Consider the following 25,056-nt stretch of genomic DNA (forward strand, 5'->3'; position numbering starts at 1 on the left):
TATCACCCTCTCCCAAACTTTCATGTATGGTTTAACAACTTGATACTCATATAGTTGTTGCAGTTTTAGATATCCCCCTTGTTCTTGTACAATGGAATCATCGTACTCCACCTCCACTCTTCAGGCATCTTCTTCGTCCTAAAATTAACGTTAAACAACCTAGAGCTATTCCAAGCCCGCCCTACTCATGCTCTTCCAGAATTCCTCAGGGATCTCGTCTGGCCAGGTCGACAATTACACATAAATCAAATAGAAAAAATAACATAAGAAGTTAACATGGATTATATTTTTTTATTCAACAATGGGAAAGATTTACACCACACCGAAGTAGATCCTAACCACCTAGCTAGAATCTACATTAACCTATCGAAATTACAACAACAAAAGAAAAGTAAAAAAGAAAAGAAGATATCTCAAAAGAAACTCTTTTTATTCAAAAATGGAAAGAAATGGTCTAAGAAAAAGAAAAAAACTAGTTGTACAGAGCGTATATCTACGTTAGACTTCTATGTCACTTGACTTGCTTCATTGTGCTGAAAATTGGGAAGTTCATGCAGCTAGAACAGTTGCCATTCAACATAAAACTTGGTTCTCTTGGAATTGTCAAAGGCCTTGTTGATCTGAGGTACAAGAACATAAGTCAGGTGGATTTAATTGAACTCGTCATATTTGACATAGACATTATGTGTAAAACGGGTAGCTCGGTGAATAAAGCATCCCGCATTCATACAGGGTTTGAGAAAGGGTCGCATCCTCAGGGGTGTGACGTAGATAGCCTAACCTAATGCAAGCATTAGTGATTGCTTCCACGGATCGAACCCGTGTGAAACCCCCAAAATAGTGTGAAATGTTAGGTAACTGATATTTTCAAAAAAACTCAGAATCGTGAACTCATAATGTTTAAATTCTGAAACTGTTGTTGATAAATCAGGTGTTCAACCATACCTCTCTAATCAATATCCTTTCATATAATAAACGCTTGTTTTTTGACGATTATATTTTATAAGAAGTTAAGTCTTTAGAATATGTTCATTTGTTTCTAATAGAAAAATATTCATATGAATTTTATAAATTTGATCAACTTTCTACCTAACTAGTTGAAAGAGGAAAATTATGTAATACTTACAAAACTAACTTTTTGTCTTTTGCTTAACTATTACTCCAATTCATAGGCGAATTCAAGATTTGAAGTTACTGGGTTCAATGAATTTTTTAAGATAGATATACGATTTACACAAAAACTATTGGGTTCAGCCGGTCCGTTACCGAAATTCTAGCTCCGCCCCTCGCTATCATACCTTTGTGGAGAGAAGGGCTTATCAAAAAAAGGCATCAATTGAGCTCTTGGTATCATTTCCTTTCTTAGCATACGAACTTCTTCCTCCTCTATCATCTGTCCCATATTAAAATTGTGTTAATTACACAAAAGAAAAGAATAATATTTAATAAAGAGAATGCAAATGTTAAATAATTACTGATTATACTCATACCTTTTGTACCTTCTCTACTGTTTTCTTCTGTTGCTCTATGAAGTAAAACTTGGTTGCCACCTGTGTTTCTTTTGTTACATTAGTATTCTATAACAATATTCAAGGTTTTCATTTTCTTTTAAGTGAAATTAGAGCGATGATAAGGGAATTTTCTTCAAAACTAACACAATGTTTAGGACGGTTGAGTAAACACTGCAACATATTAGGTCTTTAACCACCGCTACTAGAAAAACGAGAATTAGTTATGAATTTCGCTGATAATCTATTGCTAAATTGCTCGTAGCTAATAGAACTTTTTGATAATTTATCACTAATTGATTGCTAAATAGAATTAGCAACGGATTTTGCTGCTAAAAAATTTGTTATGTCGCTAATTCCTGTTTCTTTATCAGTACACACGAAAATAGGGACAGAGCTAGTGTTATGTTTACGGGTTTACGAACCTAATAACTTTGGTCTAAAATCTTCTGTTTGTTTTAAGAAATTCATTAAATATGTAAAAACTATTAATTTAGAACTCAGTAATTTTAGATTCTCGAACTCATAAACTTCAAATCTTGGGTCCGCCTCTGCTCAAAAGGTGGATTGATTGAGACTATCATAAAGTGCTAATTTTGATCAAAGTTCATGACTTTTTATCTGGGAAATACGTTATAGGAATGGCTTAAACAGGCGTAACTTTTTTCATATAAGGCAATGCTTCCATGAGATAAAGGATACATTTACACTTTTGAAGTGTGGTATTTGTTAACTTAAGGCCACACTTTCCTAAAGCAACTAACAAGGGAACCTACGGATAGAGGCCGCTATTCTTCGGACACGCATAAAGTAAATTCTGCTCCTGTGTAAAGCCTGCAAATCATATCGGAAGCTAAATTGCACTAGGTTGACAGGCTTGATCGAGAAGGTATGCAAGTAGGTTTCGAATCCTAGATCTCCCATTTGGAAAGTCCCCTGCTCAACTAACTCGGTCATCCCGAAGGGTAAATCCCGGCCTTTGTTACTGTACTTTCCAGTACCCTAAGACCACACTTTTGTGAATAAAAAATTTCATTTTTTTGTAGATATATCTTGTAGTCATATCACATTTATGTAAAAATAGCACGTGCTAGTCAGTTTTCGGATTGGTCATTGAAAAATAGCCAATGTTTGCAAAGTCATTGAAAAATAATAATTATTTTGCAGAAATACGGAAAGTTCCAACATAATATACTGGAAATTGGTACACTTGTGTATGAACTTCCAACATATTATGTTGGAACTCCAACATGCGGAAAGTTCTAGCATAATATATTGGAGATTGGTGCACCTGTGTATGAACTTCCAGCATATTATGCTGGAACTCCAACATGCGGAAAGTTCTAGCATAATATATTGGAGATTGGAGCACCTGTGTATGAACTTCCAACATATTATGCTGGACCAGTATATTATACTGGAATTCCAGTATATTATGTTGGAAGTCCAGTATTATACGGAACTCTAGTATATTATACTGGAAGTCCAGTATTGTTCCAGTACATTATACTGGAATTAAAGTATATTATGCTGGAATATTTTCCGAATTTTGAACAGTATTTTTGTTCAAATTTATCTTTACATGAAAAGTGGCTAAATTTCAATTACTTTTGAAACTGAGGCTATTTTTTAATGACCACTTGTAAATCTGGCTATTTTTTGTCTTTATCAAATATTGAATAGTACTCCAAATGTTTCGAAATTCTTGCTAAGGTGAAATTAGTCACTTCAAATTATATGAATTTTATCAATTAATTACTTACCGAGTAATTAAACAAAGCACGTCTCCTTGCTCTTTGTTGAGTATGAAGTTTGATCTCCACTGGTCTGGTATTATCCTTTGCTAATGGCTTTTGTTGAGCCTATACATAATTAAATGGAATTTAATTAATAGCTCTTTGATTTTTTGCTTGATTTTGAATGAAACTTAATTCATCTGACTCAATATTTTACCTTGTTTTTGTCAACCGATCGCTCTTTTGGCTCGTCTCTTAACTGTAAAGACATTTTAAAGTCAAGTATATATTGCAGCATCTTAAAAGGCGACATAACATTTTATAAATATTTCTCGTCTTAGAAAATAATGTCAAGATTTATCAAAATATTACTTTTCTCATTAAAGTTCAATTAAATAAGAAATGATACCAAAGTCTTCTTATAACTCTCTATAGTAAATGTACGGGTTGATAAGTTGAAAACAGAAGTACTCTCTGTGTTCATTTTTAGTTGTCCACTTTTGACTTTGTACTTTCTTTAAGAAAAATAAATAAAATTTATTTTTTACAGTTTTACCCATAATAATGATAACATTTCAAAAGGTCTTGACAAATGATTTGGGGAATAAGTAGTTAATGATAAAGGTAAAATAGAAGGAAAAAAAAATTGTATTCCTTTTAATTTGCTAAAATAGACAACTAAAAATTAAAATATATTTTTAGTAGAGTGTAAAAGTAAGAGTGAAAAAGGGAGTAGTAAAGTAGTTTGGCTTATTACAGCTAAATATAAACATATATTCCTATATTTATGCACTTAAGCTTACATCTTACATCTAATAGCTTATTGTGTATATACACCAAGACATGTGAATGATTAAAGTAATTAAATGGAAGACCTGGTGCACGAAGGATCCTGCCTTCAAGCAAGGTTCGGGAAAGAGTCGCATTTTAAGAAGGTATAATTATATCTGTTTATCAGTGGGCTGGGACGGATTAAACGGGAAAAACTCCAGCCAGTTTGTTTATCAAGCGGGCTGTTTAGCGGGTTGGGAATTTTCGGGTTATTGTGGGCTTTTTCGGGTTCGGGCTTAACGGGGTTCGGGCGGGTCGGACTAGTGTATTTTTTTTGTTTTTTTAATTAAATTTTGACCGTTGGCAACGGTCCAAATAATAAAAATAAAAATAAAAATTTGTAACGCTAACCGGGCTAATAACGGGCTACAGCCCGTTAGCGGGTACGGTGCACCGTTATCCAAAATATGTTCGTCCAAAATCCGCCCCCGACCAACCCGTCCTAGCCCGCACATTAAGCTACAGTAACGGGCTGAACCGGGCTGACCCAGGTTGAAGCGGGTTGAAAACGGGTCAGCCCAGCCCGATTAACACCTATAGGTGTAATATAGGCAGCTTAGTTACACGTGGCGCAAATATCAGTGGTAGATTTCATGGCTCGCACTCCTGACTTATAAATCACATGCACGGAGACAACTTTAACGTTGCTCCAAAGCTCCCCTTCATGTGAAACACTAAATTAAAAAAAAATGAGACTTGAAATATATAATTGTGTCTTACCACATTACTGTTCTTCATCGATTGAAGTTGAGGAGAACTACATCTCATTGATCTTCCAGGAGATTGAATTGCAGACTGTGAACTGCTCTTCACAAGCTGAAATATAAAGAAGCCAAAATAAATAAATAAAATTGAAATTAGAGCAAATAGTAAATAAATGTGCCAGAAAAAAAACAAGTAGCTAGAAATCATAATTCTCACCTTTTGAGCAGATTTGGTGTTTGAGCTCTCCATGTGGTTAGCTGAAGGGATATGATTAATTCTAACTGAAACATAGATTTATATAATTAAACAATCACACCATGTGAGATTAATTAAAGGAGTTTGGAGATTTGCATTTGTCTATGGGATCAGAATCACTTGTTGTTGTTCCATCACCAGCATTATGTTCAGAAATTTTATGATCTCTCTTCTACCAAACTTTCAGATTAAATTTCCCTCTCATATATCAGTAATATAAACGTTGTACTTGCATATATTTAAGTATAATTAAATGCTCAAGCTTAATTCTTCATATGATGAGTCACTTTGATTCATGCATACATATCTTATAGCTTAAGATAAATGATAAGTCCCTTTAGCATTAATGAATAGAATAGATGTTCCTTCGGGGATGGCCAGTTGGTTTGGAGGGCAATCATCATACAGATGACCTGGGATCGATCCCCTCTCAATGTTTTTTGGATCGAGCCTGTCGCACAGGGCTTGCCTAGTGCAGTTTACATTCCATGTGTGCTTTGCAGACTATTACACAGAGGGTTTACCCAGTGCGCACCCGAAAGGTAGAGACTGTAGCGGCTGCGAGTTTTTCTGGGGTTAAAAAAAACATTAATGAATAGATTACATTCTTCAAGACCTGGTGAGCATAATTAACTAAAAATGATTACAAGTAACTTCTTTTTTAAAAGGCAAAAAAACAACTATAGTAATTAGCATATCAAGAAATTCCTAAATGAAGAACCAAACGATCATAAAAGAAGATTTTGTGGCTCAAGATAATGAAAAGGGGAAATTCATGAGGTTATAACCAATTATGTAAGCCTTATTTTTTTCAATCTTTTTTGTTTCTCATTCGATATCCGATACTCATATTGGACCTTGACTAATCTAAATTCGCGACAAGTAAGGCAAGGCCCATTAAAAGGAAAACGCTCCATTTATACCAGGTTCTTTTTCATCCCATAGCTCAAAACCGAGACATATGGTTAAGCGTGCATGGAAGGATCCTATCTATGGCCACGACATCCATTAGTAGTGTATGCCTTATTTTTCAACATTTCCTCAATTCCATTTATATACATTCTATTTTTATGATACTTTTTCTAATTATTTTCCTGCTCCTCGTGTTGAAGATATTCAAAAAAAAAAAAAATAATGCCATACTCGTAAACATAAGAATTGTGTACAAGAAAAAAGAAAAAAGAAGTCAAAATCCATGTTCTAAAACATACTAATAACTGTTTAACAAACTTGATGGAGTTATGAGTTTGTGATAGTAAAGAAAAGGGTTCAACGTAGGGATTAAGATTTTGTTTAAGACTAATTGCAGTCAATTATTCAATTAGAAAAACAGTTAAGAAACAAAGATGGAAGGTAGTCTTTCCTTTCTTGGGCAGTTTGTTGGTATCTTATCAAAGGGGATAAAATTGGGCATGTCATACAGTTAGGTCATGAATTTGAAAATTTAACAACTAATTTGAAATGCTTATGTTTCAAGTTTTGTTGTACTTACTGCAACTTTATTCACTGAAAACAGTGTGTTTGGAAATCAGACTAGAAACATATTTTTATATCAATGACTTGTAATGTAAGTGACAGAGCTAGCAGGAAGCAGACGGAAGTTCTCGGAACCTCGGCACGGATTCTTAGAACCTCAGCATGTAGAGGCGGAGTCAGGATCTAAAGTTGTTGGGTTCGGGATTCTAGAATTTTTATGTTACTAGGTTCTAAATAAGAATTTGTACCTATTTAATAAATTTATTAAGACAAACTATGGTTTACGCTAAAGCTACTGAGTTCGGCTTACCAAAGCTCTAACTCCGTTCCTATTAGCACGGTTACCTAATACGTATTTGTGCTCAGCACCGATACGTGGTACCTACTCGTGATCAGCACGGGTGCTGAGACTAGACTAAGGACTATAATTAATTATTTTTACTACGAAATATTGTCCGATGGGAAACATTTGTAAGTGGTGTTCAATTATTTACATATGTTGCGGACAGGAAAGACTTAGCGTTGAAAAATATTTTTAAGTACTAAAACTGAATTTTTAAATAAGTATTTATATGTTTGGATAGATGTGCTAAAACTGATAATAAGCAGTTTATGTGTTTGGTAGAAAAGCGCTGATAAATTGTTATTTTTTTTAAAATGACTAAAGTACCCTTACAAACTTTACAAAAGATTATAAATTAAAAAGTTTCTTTGTAATGAAAAGGATAAACAACGAATATGGTATGAAGAGAAAATTAGAAAATTTATTTTGGAAATTTTTTTTATAAATTAAAAAATATTATTAAGGATAAATCAGTAAAAGCTTGGTTAGACTAAAAGTGCTTATAAGCTGAAAAACCGTAAGCTAGAGGTGACCAACTTATGACTTATGGCTGATTTTAGCTTATTAGCACTTGGTTTATAACCACTTTGAACGTTTACCAAATGCGTAAATAAATTAAAATGTACTTATAAGCTAATTTAACCAGCTTATAAGTTTAGCCAAACACCCTCAAGCTTGCAACTCTTCCATTTTCTCAACGATAACTTAAACATGAAATACATACAGCAAAATAAAATATAAAGGAGAGAAAAACGTGTGCCGTATTGATTGGTGGTGTTTAATTAATATCAAGAGAAGGAGGAGGAAAGAGAAGGTCCATCACTGGATCTAGGGGTGTACGAAGGAAACCGACAAATCGCACTAATCCGATAATCTGAGTCAAATCGAGAAAAAAAACCCGACTATGGTTTGGTTTGATTTGGTTTGGCGTTGGAAAAAAAACCCGAATCAATTGGTTTGATTTTAACTAAAGAAAGTCAAACCGAAACCAAACCAACCCGACATTATATATATATATATATAGAAGTTTTAGATATATTAGATATATATAATTTTTAGATATATTTAATATATAAATATATTTATTGTGATGTAATTTATAAATATTTCTTAAAAAATTTCATAATGTTATCTTTTAAGGTATTATTTTAATATTGGACTTAGAACTTTTGACTGCTCCAATAAGTTTTATAGCCATTAATATTAGTAAATTAAATAATGCTAACAAAAGCCCAAAACAAAATCAAATCAATACTAATGCTAACAAAAAATATTCAATTCAATAGTCAATACTATGAACGAGAATGTATTGAATATTTATTTTTTGTTTTGCAATAATTTAGATAAAAATACATAACCTATTTTTATCTTTTCTTTAACGTTTAGTCATGTAATTAATACTCCCTTATTAGTCTACTTACTTTAGCATAACTTAGCACTTTTAGATTACGTTTATTTTTATTATGGTTTTTTAATTAGCAATATTCTTATTACATAATTTTATTGTCTTTATTATTGAATATTTTAGGATAATGCCATGACACATCTATAGTTGTATCTTACAAGGATTAAAGAAATATTTGAGTACAAGTTATATGTTTTGTTCTAAGAAAATTTTACCGGAAAAAAAAAACGAAAATCCGAGAAAACCCGAGATTGAAAAACCCAGTTTTATTGGTTTGGTTTGGTCTTTAAATTTAATAACCCGACACAATTAATTTGATTTGGTAATCGTAAAATCCGAACCAACCCAACCTATATACACCCCACAGGATCTATATTTGCAAAACTTAAAAAAAAGGGACAAAATTTAAACAACGGCCCTCAAAAAGGCCACATAGTGAAGTAATTACAGTTGGAATTTTCTGCAGTCAGTAGCCCAGAATAGCAAACATGTGGGTGTGCACACTGTGCTACTCATTATGTCAATGTGAATATTAGTACCACTAGGCTAAGAGATATTTTTTTTAAGAAAAGTAAACAATGAAAATGGACGGCTATTTGTGCAAAGATCCCATTGGAATATACATAAACTGTTATGGCATTAGTACAAACACAACTTTGTTTCTCTATTAGGATTAAAATCTTTACAAAAAGGATAGATCACACACCAAGGGATCCTTTTTATGAGGAATTAACTTAAGTAGCTGCCTATATAAGCGCTTAAACTTAAATAGTTGGCGGATGTGTAATGCATGTATAATATGTGTACAATTATTGTATAATCTGTGTATACTGATTAGAAAAAGTAAATAGTGAATTCGACCAGCTATTTTTTTCTGGAACCTCAAGAGCTTACTAGTAATTATCGCCATCTCATACAAAACTCAGCAATGCCTACCAGGGGCGGATCCACCTCCCGACCTACGGGTTCACGTGAACCCAGTAAGTTTTGTCTAAACAGTATAAATATGTTTGGAAAAATTACTAAATATCTATAAATGTTTGAATGTGAACCCAGTTACTATCGAAAATTTACTCGAGCTCGTTGCAGGAACCCATAAGCATTAAATTCTGAATCCGTCTCTGATGCATGCCCAGTTTCAGAGCCCTAGTAGCTCCATCAATGGTTGACGAAGTACATACCCATTTTTACTTGCAATATTACACAGCCAATATCAATAAGCACTTGAGTTTTCCTCAATACATTGATAGCATTGTTAATGTTAACTTAGCAATACAGTCAAACCTCTCTATAACAACATTCTTATATAACATCATTTCACTATAAAAGTCAAGTTTTTCCGCAACCAAATTATATGTTCTGTTATACTATATGTTTTCTACAACAATTCACTATAACATCAAAAAATATTCGGAACAAACGAGACTGTTGTAGAAAGGTTTGACTGTAATTCAGCGGAGTATGACAACCAAAAACAACAGATTATACTCCTCAGTAGAGGAGGCACTTCACACCAAGGGATTTGTTCCTTATCTTAAAGTCAATTACAATCACACCCTACTTAAAGCAGCATTTGTAAAAGGAAAATTGTTACAATTTGTAATAAAATACATTCAGATTGTACAGCCATCACCTAATCAACATTCTCAATTCACTAGACCTGAGCTACTAGTGGAGCAAAACAAAGATCTTGAATCCAAATATAGTGAGAAGACCTCATATCGTCGTTAAGTTATATTCCAAAATGCACACATTGGTACAGAGGAAAAAGCAATCTGCTATTCAAATGTGATCAAAGCCTTAATGTCAGATCTGGTGTCAATTCATCTTTTTCGACTGAGGGAGTCCATTCTAGAGATGTCATATTTGAACATCCAGCAAAAGCAAAAGTAGGATGATGAGAGACATCAAAGTTAGTTACTTGGCGAAAACTACCAGGCCATAATAACTGATCAGCCTCGTCGATATCCTCCACGTATAATGGAGGAGTCTGTTGCTGTCCATATTCAAATCTCGCGCTTGTTCTGAAATCAAGTGAACTCATTGTTGGTGGAAATCCGTGGGGGTGCACTGAAGAATGCGCTTTGATTCCTAAGGACCGCGCACTAGGCACCCCGTGCAATGACAGAGCAGCCAAATTAGCATACCTTTGATCCGAAAAGATTCCCATTCTCATAGCTCGTTTAGCTAACGTTCTTTCTCGTTTATGTGCATTCTGATGACCGCCAAGAGCCTGTGAACTGTAGAATTTCCGCTTACAGAAATTGCAAGTGAAAACTCGTCTAACTGCTGTTTCTCCTCCTGAATTTTGTGTTGCAGGTTCATTGCTGCTTTCACACGTGCTGGATACTGAAAATCCTATCGAATCTTGGCTGGCAAATTCGTCGATACTAGATTTAAAGCTGAGAGACAAGTCAAGTGACAGATGTTCTGAACTTAATTGAGAAAACTCAATGTTAGACGCGACCTGACTTGTGATATCAGAATCAATTCCAGATGAGACTTGTACTTCAATGTCAAATTTTGATGTTTCCATCTTATGAAGAGACCAAATTTACAGAATTTAGTGATCAATATCAAGAACTAACCAAAACCAATGGACTACATCTGCATTATGAACATCGCCCTGCATGTGACAAGAAAAAAAGGGTCGACTGAGTTTTTTTATAACATAAACATATCAGTTTAAGAAAGAAAATCCAATCAATGCAACAAACAAATCTTGAAAAATACTATATTGGGAGTCATTCTTAGTAGTTAGACAGAAACTTCACAATATTGCAGATAGCTGAAACTCAATTTAGTGTAAAAAAATTCTTTGTAACCTTTGCCTAAGAGTAACTAGTAAAGTTGTTGTCGTGTGACCAGGAGGTCACGGGTTCAAACCGTGGAAACAGGCTCTTGCAGAAATGCAAGGTAAGGCTGCGTACAATAGACACTTGTGGTCCGGTCCTTCCCCGTACCCCGCGCATAGAGCGAGCTTAGTGCACCAGGCTTCTCTTTTCCTAGGAGAAATTGTTACTTCATCTCACTACATATCTTCACCATAATTTTAGAAAACTACCAATATACTAAAATTGAATATAAATGGTTTAACTTTAATGTTCATATTTGACATTTTTGGCAACAGCATTCATTCTTCATTGAGTCCAGTACTTGTTTATCCTAGTGATGGATGAAATAATAAGAAATAGCATACATGATAAATCAAGATGTAACATGTCGAATTCAATTAAATAGGATGCCTAAGATAGAGGAGAGTTATAGGAGTGTTATGCGATTGGAAGATACATTAAAAAGTTAAAGGTAAGTTCTATAGAACGATTGTGAGATCGGTAATATTTAGGAGTAAATGTTGAGCATCAAAAGCTCAACATATCTACAAGATGGTTGTTTTAAAAATGTGAACGTTAAGATGGGCGTGGATTGAACAAGACTGGATAAGATCAGAAATGATAAAATGAGAAAATAGTACAAGTAGCAGACATAGAGGATAAAATAGAAGAAACTCGTCTCAGATGTCTTGGCCGTATCCTACATAGACCTCGAAATGAACTAATCCAAAGGTGCGATAATATGATGATTGGAGATGTTAAAAAGGGACGAGGTACATTAAAGATCACATGGAAGGAAGTTATCTTAATCTGAAACTAAAACTTAGTTGAGTGGTAAACACATGAACATGGTTAAACTTCAGTTGCCATCAAGTTCTACCATTGAATGGGGAATTGCAAGATCCAAATTGGAAGAAAAATTGACTAAAAAAAAAAGGGCAGCCTGGTGCACTAAGCTCCCACTATGCGCGGGGTTCGGAAAAGGGCCGGACCATAAGGGTCTATTGTACGCAGAGGCTGTTTCCACGGCTTGAACCCGTGGACTAACATTGACTAACATCTATATTTTTCTAATTTCTTTTGAACACGAAATCCATGATCTGCGCAAACAAAGCTCTTTTGATCACCCTTGGACAAGTAGCTAAGTATACCAATAAGAGACATTTGAGTGATTCGACATAGTCTCATACCGGGTGTTTATACCGACCTAATAAATACATGACACATGTCTTTACAAATTATATTTACAGTCTCATACATATATAAGGTAGAATGGTGGAAGAGAAAGCTCATCTAGCAATCAAGAAAGCAATTTTATCGACTTTTACTTCTATTATTTATGACTCTCAGTAAAATTGAAAGCCTAAGAAAAATAAGAACAACTGAATTCCAGTTGCAAAAATGAGACAAGATAATAAGTTATGGAGTTTGTCTTTTTTAATTTTATAATTTACTCATATCTTGGACATAAAATTCAATTATACTCGAAATTAAGAACATATTGTATAACTTCCAATTTGCGACGTACAAGACATATATATTCTTGCACAAAATCTAGTCTCTCTCTCTCAAGCTGAATATATAGATTGTATTGTTATGATCAAAGTTCAAGATTGAAGAAAATAGAAAAGAAATAAAAAAGCAACATAAAACAGTCGTTGAAACTTTTCATCAAATACAGATTTTAATTTCTTTTATGAACTTAACCGAGGCACGTAGTATTTATTTGAAGAAAAGGAGAGACTATTCCTTCTAATAACAAAAACACTTCAAGATTTAAAACACAAGAATGCATAAGCATAAGCTAGTAGATATTTGTTTCACCCAAAAAAAAAAAAAAAAAAAAAACAACAACAAACACAAAAAGTTTCAGTTGAAACATCTCATATATAGGATCAATTCATGACAATAAGAAGGAAAAAACTGAAAAATAACATACCTGTATTAGCATACATCTTGATGAAGAGGGAAGTTGTTGTTGTTTAAGTGGTACCAATAGTACTTTTTTCATCAAAGGACAAAATATGGTGCAGTATCAAAATAGGCCCACTTAAAATTATATAAGAAAAAGGAACTTTAGGAGTGGGGATTGAGGTGTTCTTCATGTTTAATTATGAGAAACCCAAGGTCAGTTTGTTTTTGGGGGGAGATTTAGGGATACCAATCACTTTTCGCCTGCGCCAGAAATTATTACGTTTGGTAGCCGAAAAAATATAAGAAAATTGTATATTTTTTTATATTACATACATAATGTGTATATACATTCAACCTCTCTATAAAAGCCTCGTTTGTTCCGAATATTTTTAGTTGTTATAACGAAGTACTATTATAGAAAACATATATTATAATATAACATGAAAGTTGGTTCCGAATAATCTTGGTTTTTCGAATGAAGTGTTGTTATATAAGGATGCTGTTATAGAAAGGTCTGACTGTATATAAAAAAATATACATTTTTTGGCTATTACTTTTGGAGCGACGATATTGTCATTTTTCTAAGATTTAGTATATAAGTTCCGAACCCAATTATTCTAGCTCAGACCTTTTATATAAATAATAACATACTTAATGAAATCCCACAAGTGGGAGTTAAGGGGAGGCAGTATATACGTAGACCTCACCCCTTACCTTGTGAAGATAGAGAGATTGCTTTCGATAGACATTCGACTCAAACAAAATATAATCATAATAGTTATGAAAAAGAAAATATGAAGAAGCTATGGAAAAAAACCAATAACAACCAACAACAACACATATATATGTGTTAAAATATTCACTACATAAAAATTAATATTGATCTGAATCCAATAAATTAAATAAGCTATGAAAGAGTCGGATTTGAACCGATAATAAAGTTCAACAACAACAACAACAACAACAACAACAACAACAACAACAAGGACGACCCAGTATAATCCCACATGTGAGGTCTGGGGAGGGTAATATGTACGCAGACCTTACCCCTACCCCGAAGGGTAGAGAGCCTGTTTCCAGGAGACCCTCGGCTCAAAAAAGCAACAGGAGACCATATATTAGTACCATAAAAATGCATAATAAAATAACCGCAATATAAGAGATATTAAATACAGAATACGAAATACGAAATACGAAATACGAAATATATGGCTGGTATAGTAAAACTAGCAGGTAAAGCCCTACCTCAATAGACGACCAATGACATTCTTAGTCTAACTCCTAACCGATAATAAAGTTCAAATGTTAGGAAATTATGGGAGGGACAAATGTGGGATGTCAGAGGATGAGAGAAAAAGATATTTGGAGTTAAACTGAAGAAAAGGAAAAAGGTCTGTAGGTGCATGAAAGACGACATAAGTATGGTTTAACTATCATCCCATGTTAGTTAAATTTTGGGAATTTCAAGAAAAATCCAAAGTGGAGTAGCTAAAAGGATGAGATTCTAAGTCGAAAGAAAGCAGCAAAACAGTTATATTAGTCATTTCATGTCGTTAGTCCCACTAAAGATTCTCTGTCGTCTTCTACTTTTTTCTCTCAAATCTGTGTCCACTTTTAAAGTGATTACGAGAAGAGATGTAACTAAAGTTTTTCAAGGGGTGGGATTGCGGTAGGGGGTGGACAGCGGCGGAAGCAGAATTTTCATTCATACGACATTTTATGCGAATTTCTGCTAAGGGGTAGGATTGCACTAGGGGCATGAAGAGCGACAGAAGCAGAATTTTCGTGAATGGATTAAAAAAATAAAAAGAGATATGAAATTCATAACTTGCACTTTATATCCGTCTCTGGAGGAGGATAAATAAGAAAAAGTTTACTCGTACATAGAGAGTATTTGGCCAAGCTTATAAGCTGGTCAAACTGGTTTATAAGCACCTTTTAACTTAACTACACAATTTGATAAATATCCAAGTACTTATAAGCACTTTGCTTATAAGCTAATAAAATCATCCATAAGTCATGAGTTGGTCACCCTCAACTTATGACTTTTTAGCTTATGGGCACTTTTAGTTTGATTAAGAGCCCGTTTGGATTAGCTGATTGTAAATAGCTGATAAGCTTGAATTGCTGAAGCTGATTTTTTAAATAAGTATTTACGTGTTTGGATAGATGTGCTGAAACTAATAATAACTATTTGATGTGTTTGGTAGAAAAGTGCTTATAAGTTGTTCTTTTATTAAACTGACTAAAATATCCTTAAATTTTTTACAAAAGATTATAAATTAAAAAGTTTCTTTGCAAAGAAAAAGATGAACAATGAATATGAAATGCAAAGAAAGTTAGAAAATTTATTTTGGAAAAAATATTTGTGAATTAGAAAATATTATTAAAGATAAACTAGTAAAAGCCTTGGTCAAACTAAAAGTGCTTCTAAGCTAAAAAGTCATAAGTTGGGGGTAACCAACTTATGACTGATTTTAGCTTATAAGCACTTGGCTTATAAACACTTTGGGTATTTACAAAACGCGTAGATACTAGTGTTTACAAGAAACTAATAACGGGGGAGGATAAATAAGAAAAAAATTTCTCGTACATTATGTTTATACTAAACTAATAATGCAAGCTATGACGGGTCTGAGAAGAGGCAGAGGTAGGCCAAAGAAGTATTGGGAAGAGATGATTAGGCAGAACATAGCGCTACTTCAGCTCACTGAGAACATGACCCCGGATAGAAGGTTGTGGAGGTCGATGATTAGAATAAAAGGCTAGTAGGTAGTCGAGAGTTCCCCGTTCTTTTTTAGTAGTATTAGTAGCGCTCTTATTTTATCGTATTCTTTGACCTCTAATATTTGCCTATTGTTTCGTTCACTTCCACAACTAAAAAGGGGGAAAATCGACAGCCAAAATCGACCGATGTTGGTCGATAATTGGCAAAAATCGAACAAAAACCGATGATTCATGGCGGTCAGTAATTGTATGGTTGGTAGAGCCAACTTACCGACTTCGGCCGGTCAATTAAATTCCAAAAAATAAAAAATTGTTGGAAAAAACCGACCGAAGTCGGTTGGTATTTTTAATCATGTAATTAAAATATGCAGGGCAGAAATAACCGACCGATTTCGGTTGGTTTTTTGAATATTAATTTTAATTTATTTTAAATAAAAAACTGATTAAGGTTGGTTGGTTTCTTGAAAAATAAATATTGCGGGAAACAAAGATAGTTTCCCGCATTTTTGCACCAAAAAAAAACCCGATCAATGTTGGTCGGTCTCGTTAATTTTTTTTTGAGAAAAATAAAATATTGTGATGAAAAATAGACCGACTTCGGTCGGTTTTTTGGCCGTCGCGGTCGGTTTTGGCCGAATTTCTAGTAGTGTTCGTGAATCGTATTTTTCTAATTGTTACTATTTGATGCTACTTCGTCTTTTACTTGTTGTTGTTGTCGTCGTCTTTTCCTCCCTTTTTCCTTATTCATCCTTTGTCTCCTTTTTCTTTCCTTCTTCTTTCCTCTTTCTTCTTAGTCTTCTTCCCTTTTCCCTCTTTTTATCATTTTTTGAGTCGATGGTCTATCGAAAATAACTCTACTTTGTCATGTAGGGAGTAAGGTCTGCGTACACATTATTCTCTCATATCTCACTTGTAAGATTATATATACTGAATATATTGTTGTAATTATTTAACTTGATGTGAACATTGAGTGCAGATAAATATTTTTCAAGAATAAATTTTCATTCTGATTCATTCATATCAAGTCACCCATATTTTATTACCTACTTTTCTTTTGTGCATGTCCACCATGCCTCTTATGATACAATATTTCATTTACCATGCAATTCTGCAGACCTGCATAGAATAATAAGGAGTTTTTCTTGTCCTTATAATACAGTCTGCTTCCGCCTAACAAAACACACACGCCACATGCCTGGTGCAGTTTGTTCACTGTCAACTGTGACTTGCACCCTCTTTATTACTACTATTACTTTCTCTTATATTAAAGTATGTTACTCCTTTAAAAAATGAGAAAGAAGATCGTTTGAGATGGTTCGGTCATTTCTGATCTACAAATATATCGATTCGTAGGTGTGAAATCATAATAGGGAAGGTATGAGAAGGTAAACCTAATATCATATGGAAGAAAGTTGTCTCGAAAGACCTATAAATCCTTGAAATAAATACAGACTTAAATAAAATAGGACACAATAAAAGAGAAAATTTCATATAAATAATACCTACTAGTTGAGAATAGATTTTAGACTTTGGTAGAGAATTTCATATAGGGAACGGATTTATATGATATACTTTAAATTAAATTAGATAGAGTCATGTAACTTTAAACTGTTCTTCAAGCTAGCTCTTAAATTTGACAGCAAATTTAGCCCCGATATATGACAGAAAATTAGCAGAATTATATTAGTAGATTCTCAAGATTTGTCAGGTAAAACCTATTGTTTTATTAACCGAAAATTACAGTGAAAAAGAAGAAGAAAAAATCAATTCTAGGAAATAATTACAATGAAATAAAAACAACTCAATGACAAATTAATTGGGTCGACTATCTCTATATCTATTTCGCTCTATTTCTTTAAAAAAATCCCCTTTATTTTAGTATAGTAAAGAGAATTAATCATAGTTAAATTACTTTTACATTAAATGTATAAATCAAATTTTTTATGCTATTAGGTCATCCAGAAAATATATACAAGCAAGCCTCATTCAAATGTAAATTTATAATTATGAAAAGGCAAAAACAAGACAGATTACGGAATAAATAAAAATATACAATTTTTTACCTTGACGATATATATATATATATATATATATATATATATATAACTTAAGCTCAAAAAAGTAAACTTTATCCCCTCTATTCTACTCTGGACACTGAGTCACCCATGATCGTCATATGTCCTTTATATATTGTTATTCCCTATGATCATATCATTTCCTTTATCGTATTGCATAATTAATTATTTTTCTTCAATTAATTATAATAATAATTTAGGAAGCCCATGATATATTTCATTTTCACCAATCTCTAGGACTAGAACCTAAATATTCCCAACAACACTTGTCCAATTTTTGGTAACTCTTCTCTTAAACACCATTATCCTAAGTTATTTTTAAACATTAATTTTATATATGAAGATAATTTTATTTTTACTTTATTCCAATTTTTGTCCCCCCAAGTCCACCACACAACTTGCACGTGACTCCCTTAGATCCAACATAAACCTTAGATTAAACTTAGGTTTTGGCTTAATCCCAAAAATTACCGACAAATGCACGTTGCCGCCGCTCAAAACACGGCTCAAGACAGTTGCTTTAGACCCTTAATCCTTAAACTAATCTTTGATTAAGTACCCTTTAATGATTAATTTATCTAATGAAGCTTTTGTCAACAAGTAGTAACTTTATTTTAGTACACATTCATTGGTTCCCCACCACCTAATAAAGCATCCACTTAACTTTATTTCCCTTTTTTATGATTAAATAAATGGTAATGATTCAAAAGTTATAATACTAGGTTAACGATTAAGATAAGGTACTATAATGAGAGGCCCTTGCTACAACTAATTAAATACTATAATAATTATCATCAAGGGTAGTAGAATGGATAAAATCTTTGAACTCTTAATCAAACGTCTTGAATTCGAGCCGTAGGAATGAACAAAATTCTGACAGGGACAATAGCTACAAAAAGACAAATTATCAATCTTTTCTTTTATCTCGGGAGAAATATGATCGGAAGGAGCTAATTCAAACCCCTCTGGTAAAATAAAAACAACCCCGCTTTCAACAAGGAGTGTATTTTTTTTTTTAATAGGCCTTATGAGACGCGAGCCTTAAAGTACGGAACACTAGGTGAATATATAGAAATAATTAAATACTATAATTGGGTATACTTTCTTCCACCAAGTTAAGGTAGTGCTTGCTTTTGTATATTCACATGCTTTGCTTTTATTAATTGTCTTTTGGATTAATTGTTTATGTATAACATGTGGCATATTTGTTTTATCTCTAAGTGGTATATGCCTCTCTACAAGTAATTGATAGATCTTCCTTTGGTATTAGATTCTCCAATTTGGTAGGATGAGGAGGGGAATTGAAAAATAGGTGTTGTCAATATCAAAATTAAATTATATTTGCAAAAAGAAAATATCAAAATTATTTTAATAGGACATATATGAGTGGATTAATAGGCTAATAATGGTTGTATCCCTACTCATCATTTAGATGCAGAGTTCAAACACTACCAAAAAACGATTTCCTTTTTTACCTTTGTAACTTGTTATTACCTCATAAAAATTTTAAGAAGTGAAAAAATAATAATTTAAAGAATGATGGAAAATGAGTTTATGTCTCAAATAATTATAGTCTTCAATCAAATCAGTGGGATTTTCCTAGTTCCAACCACATATGGGATAATTAAACAATCATTTTCCCTTTTAATTTTTTAATTTTTAATTTATTAAGAATTTGTTTAGAATGATCATACATGTGAATGTAATCAACAAAGCTGTATTGTCAATGTGATTGAACAATTTCATGTTCAGAAGTATTCCACAATTTGTTTTTCAATTTTTGTCTAGCAATTTTAATCCATATTTTGGTTAAATAGTCGATATAAAGTTATTTCCCATAGGTTATTTCAATATCATAAAATTGACCGTAATAACCTTTTTAGATTATAAAAGTGATTATCTATGCACTATGAGTAAATCCTCCATCCAAGTTTACTTGTCTACTGTACTAAAAATAGACGTCACTTTAATTTTGCTTGTCCAGTTTGGAAAACCTATCTATAATTTGTCGTTTTATACCTATTTTGCCCTTCTTATTAAGTACTACTACTTATTTTCACTTTATTTTTTATCATATAAAAATATGGGTGATGTAATAAAATTATCATATTTTTTCTTTGTTTCTTACAAAGGTTTTGTAAAAATGGTCATTAGACTCAAATAAGATGTCAAGTACTGGCCCAAGTACTGGCCCAATTACAAGCTCTGTCTTTTAATGGATATCTGAGCCCAGTTCAGATATTCAATCCAAGTCCTGCACTATACCTTCTTTAGGCCTTAAGTCTAATTTCATGGTGCTCTCTTCTTTAATTGGGCTAAGTGCACAAATAGCCAATTTTGGGATTGCTGTCGTCCCCTATGTTCACAAAAAACCATCCACCCTACCACTTAAACTAAAAATAGTCGGTGAATATATAATATATTCGTAATTTATGTATTACATATATATAATTATATATAATCAATGTATAATCTATGTATATGACTAAAAAAATAAACAATTAATATTGGTTGGCTATTTGGGTAAAGATCCCTGAAATTTGAGACGCCCGAACCTTATTTCACATTGAGCTCAAATTTAAAACTAAGTTCAAACAATTGTCAGTATTAGCAAAATACTTTAGTTCAATATTTGCAAATACAAATTTCACCATCAGCAGTATTTGCAAATACTTAAGTTCAATATTTGCAAATTTTGCAAATACATATTTCATTTTCAGCATTTGAGATTTGATAAGATATTTAAAAAAAATTCAAAGAGTATTATTTCAAATTTTTGAATAATTTTCACTTACAAATTTTCAAATTTTTATTTTCAATCAAAGTTTATGCCGAAGTATAACTTTCATAAACTTTTAACCTTTAATTTCAAATATATATCTTTTCAACTTTAACCAAATATTATCGAAAAACGCCTAATAAATATTTGTTAAATTGCTCTCATAGAAAACTGGATGATATTAACTTTGAAAATGACAAAATTATATTGTGGACATATGTAGTGTGCACATAAACGTGTCTATCAAAATTAAAAGTTGATACACTAGTTTCTCTCATTTATAATATAGTGCATGATGTTGACTCTTCTCATACTCAAACCCTAAAAAATTGTCATTTTCTCCTCACACTTTTTCTGAAAAAATAATCGAGTGTACTTTTGTGCTAAAGGTTCGTGTTCGAAAATCTTAAGTCGGGGGAAAATTTAAATTTATTCATATATTATTTGAAATTATTTAATTTTATTTTTCGGTTCACTTTGATTTATTCCTAGTTCTGTCGTTAGCAAATTGTCTTGTACTTACATTTGTCATTAATAAAACTCCAACATTAAACGAATGGGTTACAACTTGTTTAGATGTTTGTTACATGTCGTTTTATAATGTATCGTATCGTATTGTATTGTATACAATGTTTGGATAGATTGTGTCATTTGCCGCCGTTTCATGATATCACACATCGGCAATATGAAGAATAAACTTGCAATATTATAAAGAAAAATTATGATATATGGTAAAATTACTATATAAAAAGGTAGAATAAAGGATAAAATAAAATTATTTAACAATAATTAAGGGTGAGATTGAGAGAAAAAAACAAGGTAACGACGCGACCACACCAAATCGATTGTTACATAAAGTGGCACATTTCGTCGTTACGTAACGACATATTTAACGATACGATACAATAAAATTTAAGTAACAATCAAAACAAACATCGTATTTAAAGTAACAATACGATATGATACAACAGGTAACAACCATCCAAACAAGATGTTAGATGTGTACATATTCTTCAAGAAAAATCAAAATTTACTGCTCAACTTTGGATAATGGTTCAAAATTTGCCCTTACTTGGAGATCCGTTAGAGTAGGGGTGCTTATCGGGTGGATCAGATGGTTAATTACGCTTAACGGTTCGGCTTAACGATTATCGGATTATAAATGTATTAATCCACTAGTCATCTAATAAGACAACATGTGGATTGGTATCAGATTAACAACTATCGAGCGGTTATCGGCTAAACCAAATAAATTTTTTTAAACAATCATTCAATCAATACCAAACAGTTTCAAATCAATATCAAATTTTTAATACCATTTAAGATCTAACAAAGCAGTATTTTTTAATTGAATAATCTTCAAGATTACTTATACTGTCATACACGTATTAACCAAATTTTTAATTCCATCAAGACTACTCATACAGACATACATGTATTAATCATTGAGATTTCAATTTTTCGACTTCTCAGTTGAAGAGAGAGACCAGACTGAGGACTTCTCTGCCTCTGGTGGCTGCAGATAATTGAGAATTAGAAAATAGAAATTAGGGATTTAGCCATTTAGGGTTTCAGTAGTACTTTATATACATAGGGTAAAAGTGTAAATATAATTATTTACACAATGAGAAAATTGAGTAATTCGCTCCCCAACCGTTAAACCGTTAATTATAAAATCTCAATCTGTTCACTATCCATTACCCTGTTAATTCGATACTAATAAGTCAATAATCCATTCGGTTCGATTAACGGTTTCGGTTCGGTGTTGAACATCCCTACATTAGAGGCAAGGGAGGAGTTATCGGCGTCGGTGAAACCTATTAATTTTGTGTCAAAAATTCACTTAATATGTATAAATAATTTATAAGAACCTTATAAATTGTCTTTTTTTTAAAAAAAAAATTGAAAACCCATAAACTCAAAATCCTAGATCCGACTCTAATTAGGGGTCAAAGGGCAAAAACAACGTTATTCTTTAAGCTTAGATAATATTAGACTATAACGAATACTAAAGTTGCTCAATTTTTAAATATTACAGGAGCAAATATTACCACCACCAACAACAACGAAAAACTCGATATATATGATTATTCCACAAATAAGGTTTGGAGAGCGTACGTAATGTGTATGTAGACTTTACCCTATCTTATGAAAATAGAGAGGTTGTTTCCTCGTGACCCCAGCTCAAGAAATAATGAAACTAAAGCAACAAACAATTGCAACAACAAGGTAACACTGTAACGGCAGCAATGGAGCAAACATGACCATTTTCTCTTTTATTTTGAATCTTTTAGGAGGGCAAAATGGCTAATATAAGACAAAAAAACAACATTTTTTCTGGTTTCCCACCACCCAATCTTGAAGTAACATGAAACCAAGATTGCGAGGTAATATGCATTTTCTTTCACTCAATTTATCGATGTTTTGTCCTTATAAGAGTTTGATCATGTGTTCCTTTAAGGGCTAAGTCAACTTAGAAATAGATTCAAGATTTAAATTTTATGAGTTCAACTTTTAAGGGTTTTAGTATTAATTTCATTGTACTATTAAAAATTATGTATTCACGAATACCTGTTGAGATTTTAGCAAAATTTTATGTATAAATTTTATGTCGAAAGTTATGGATTCAGTTGAATCCATAGCCGAAAGGCTACAATCCTCCCTTGAGTGAACTTATAATTCAATGGAAAAAGAGAATGTATTATTCAAGTTTGGTTTTTATTTTTTGAGTAAATATATTTATTTCTCTTTTACATTTTGCAAATTCAAATAGTCATTGTCGCAATTTGTCTGCAAGACAAAAATGACCTAAACAATCATGGTTATAACACTTTAATTTTTTTCCTTCGAAGATGGAAAACTACACCTAAAATATTGTAGAAATGTAGTTACTAAACTCCAGTTAGGGGTGTTCAAACCAAACCGGAAAACTGCACCAAACCGAAAAACCAAACCAAACCGATTAAAAAATCTAACTAGATTTGGTATTGATTAAAAAAAATCGAACCAAACCGACATATAAATATATAATTTTTTTTAAGACTTTATAGTGATTTTTCTCTAGAAAATATAGAAATATTTGGGATACTCTCATGTATTAACCTTGAAAACGTAAATTAACGAAAAATTATTGTTAGTAACTATCATTTGTTACTAAAAAAATTCTCTCATTAGAATATTTTAATAGATCATATGTTTGTCAATTTTTTCCATATTTACTAAACATATATTCAGTTATCAAAGCTTTATCTATAATTTTAATAAAGTAAGATTGAAATAATATACATGTAACAAAAAAATTCAAAAATTCGAAAAACCCGGCAATATAAAAACCGAACCAACCCGATCCATGTACACCCGTAACTCCAGTTATTCGCTCTTTAACCTTTTGGAGATAGGAAAAAAGACCTTATTTTTCTTTTGAACCAAGTAAAGAAACCTTTTACCCCCTTTACAAAAAATTGACTAGTTAAAGAAAAGAAAGAGAAATTGATTTAAATAGCACCTCGTTCAAAAATATAGCCGCAAGATGTACGTGTTATACATAATTAGTATTATAAAACATGTGTATTGGCTACATAGTATAAATATCTTTGATCGATCGGCCAAATACGTGGAAAACCCTCGAAGCAAAGGTTTTAGGAAGAATGACGTTTTGAAATTTTTTAAAAAGTTAAAAGAATAGAAAGGACATGAAATTCTAGATTTTATGCGTATTTTTCATTGTTGAAAAATGTGTTATGATTCATAATAATTGGGGGATAAATCATAATAAAGGAATTTAGTTAAAACGCATTTTCTTAAGTTCATTTTACGTGAATCTGTATGATTGAACATGAAATTAAGATAAAAAGAAATACTTTTGGAATTTAAGTCTTAAGCGTAACATAATTTTTGTCCAACTATAAAAGCATATCATAAAATATTGAAAGGTTTACAATTAAATTAGTTTAAATATAAAAATATATTATTACTTTAAATAAATGCGATTTATTTTTATTTTATGTAAGCAGTACGGAAGCATCTTGGACCTAACATCTGGAATTTGTCGTTTGCGTCGGCGGACCTCAACAACTTTTCTATGATATGTATAAATCCAATGAAAAGGATATGTAGGTAGTACATTTTTTTTAAAAATTTATTTTTCACCCGATTTTGATATTCGGTATTTGTATTGGGGTCCTAATTAATTCGAATTCGTATTGCGTAAGACCTACTCCCTCCGTTCCAGTTTATGTGAATATATTTCCTTTTTGGTCAGTTCCAAAAAGAATGACCCTTTCTAAATTTGGAAACAATTTAGCTTAAACTTACAATTCTACCATTAATGAGAAGTTTTTATAACCACACAAATACTCTGTGCCTTTTTGACTTGTTTAGGACCACAAATTCCAAAAGTCTTCATTTTTTCTTAAATTTCGTGCCCAAGTCAAACATGTTCACATAAATTAGAACGGAGAGAGTATTA

The 25,056-nt window shown here is 32.3% G+C and overlaps 2 protein-coding genes across 2 annotated transcripts; both read right to left on the reverse strand.

The window, feature by feature from the left end:
• Positions 1–264: 264 nt before the first annotated feature.
• Positions 265–5,315, reverse strand: LOC104224995 (microtubule-destabilizing protein 60). The gene is made up of 7 exons (XM_009776739.2): positions 4,997–5,315; positions 4,796–4,891; positions 3,462–3,503; positions 3,272–3,370; positions 1,491–1,550; positions 1,299–1,393; positions 265–620 (listed from the first exon to the last, which is right to left on the reverse strand). The coding sequence occupies exons 1-7, from the start codon at positions 5,027–5,029 to the stop codon at positions 512–514; spliced, it is 534 nt and encodes a 177-aa protein (XP_009775041.1). The 5' UTR covers positions 5,030–5,315; the 3' UTR covers positions 265–511.
• Positions 5,316–9,687: 4,372 nt separating this feature from the next.
• Positions 9,688–13,181, reverse strand: LOC104224994 (zinc finger protein 4-like). The gene is made up of 2 exons (XM_009776738.2): positions 13,033–13,181; positions 9,688–10,885 (listed from the first exon to the last, which is right to left on the reverse strand). The coding sequence occupies exon 2, from the start codon at positions 10,793–10,795 to the stop codon at positions 10,052–10,054; it is 744 nt and encodes a 247-aa protein (XP_009775040.1). The 5' UTR covers positions 10,796–10,885; positions 13,033–13,181; the 3' UTR covers positions 9,688–10,051.
• Between the last annotated feature and the right edge of the window lie 11,875 nt (positions 13,182–25,056).

The sequence above is a fragment of the Nicotiana sylvestris genome, chromosome 4 (genome assembly GCF_000393655.2).
Source record: "Nicotiana sylvestris chromosome 4, ASM39365v2, whole genome shotgun sequence".
NCBI lineage: Eukaryota > Viridiplantae > Streptophyta > Magnoliopsida > Solanales > Solanaceae > Nicotiana > Nicotiana sylvestris.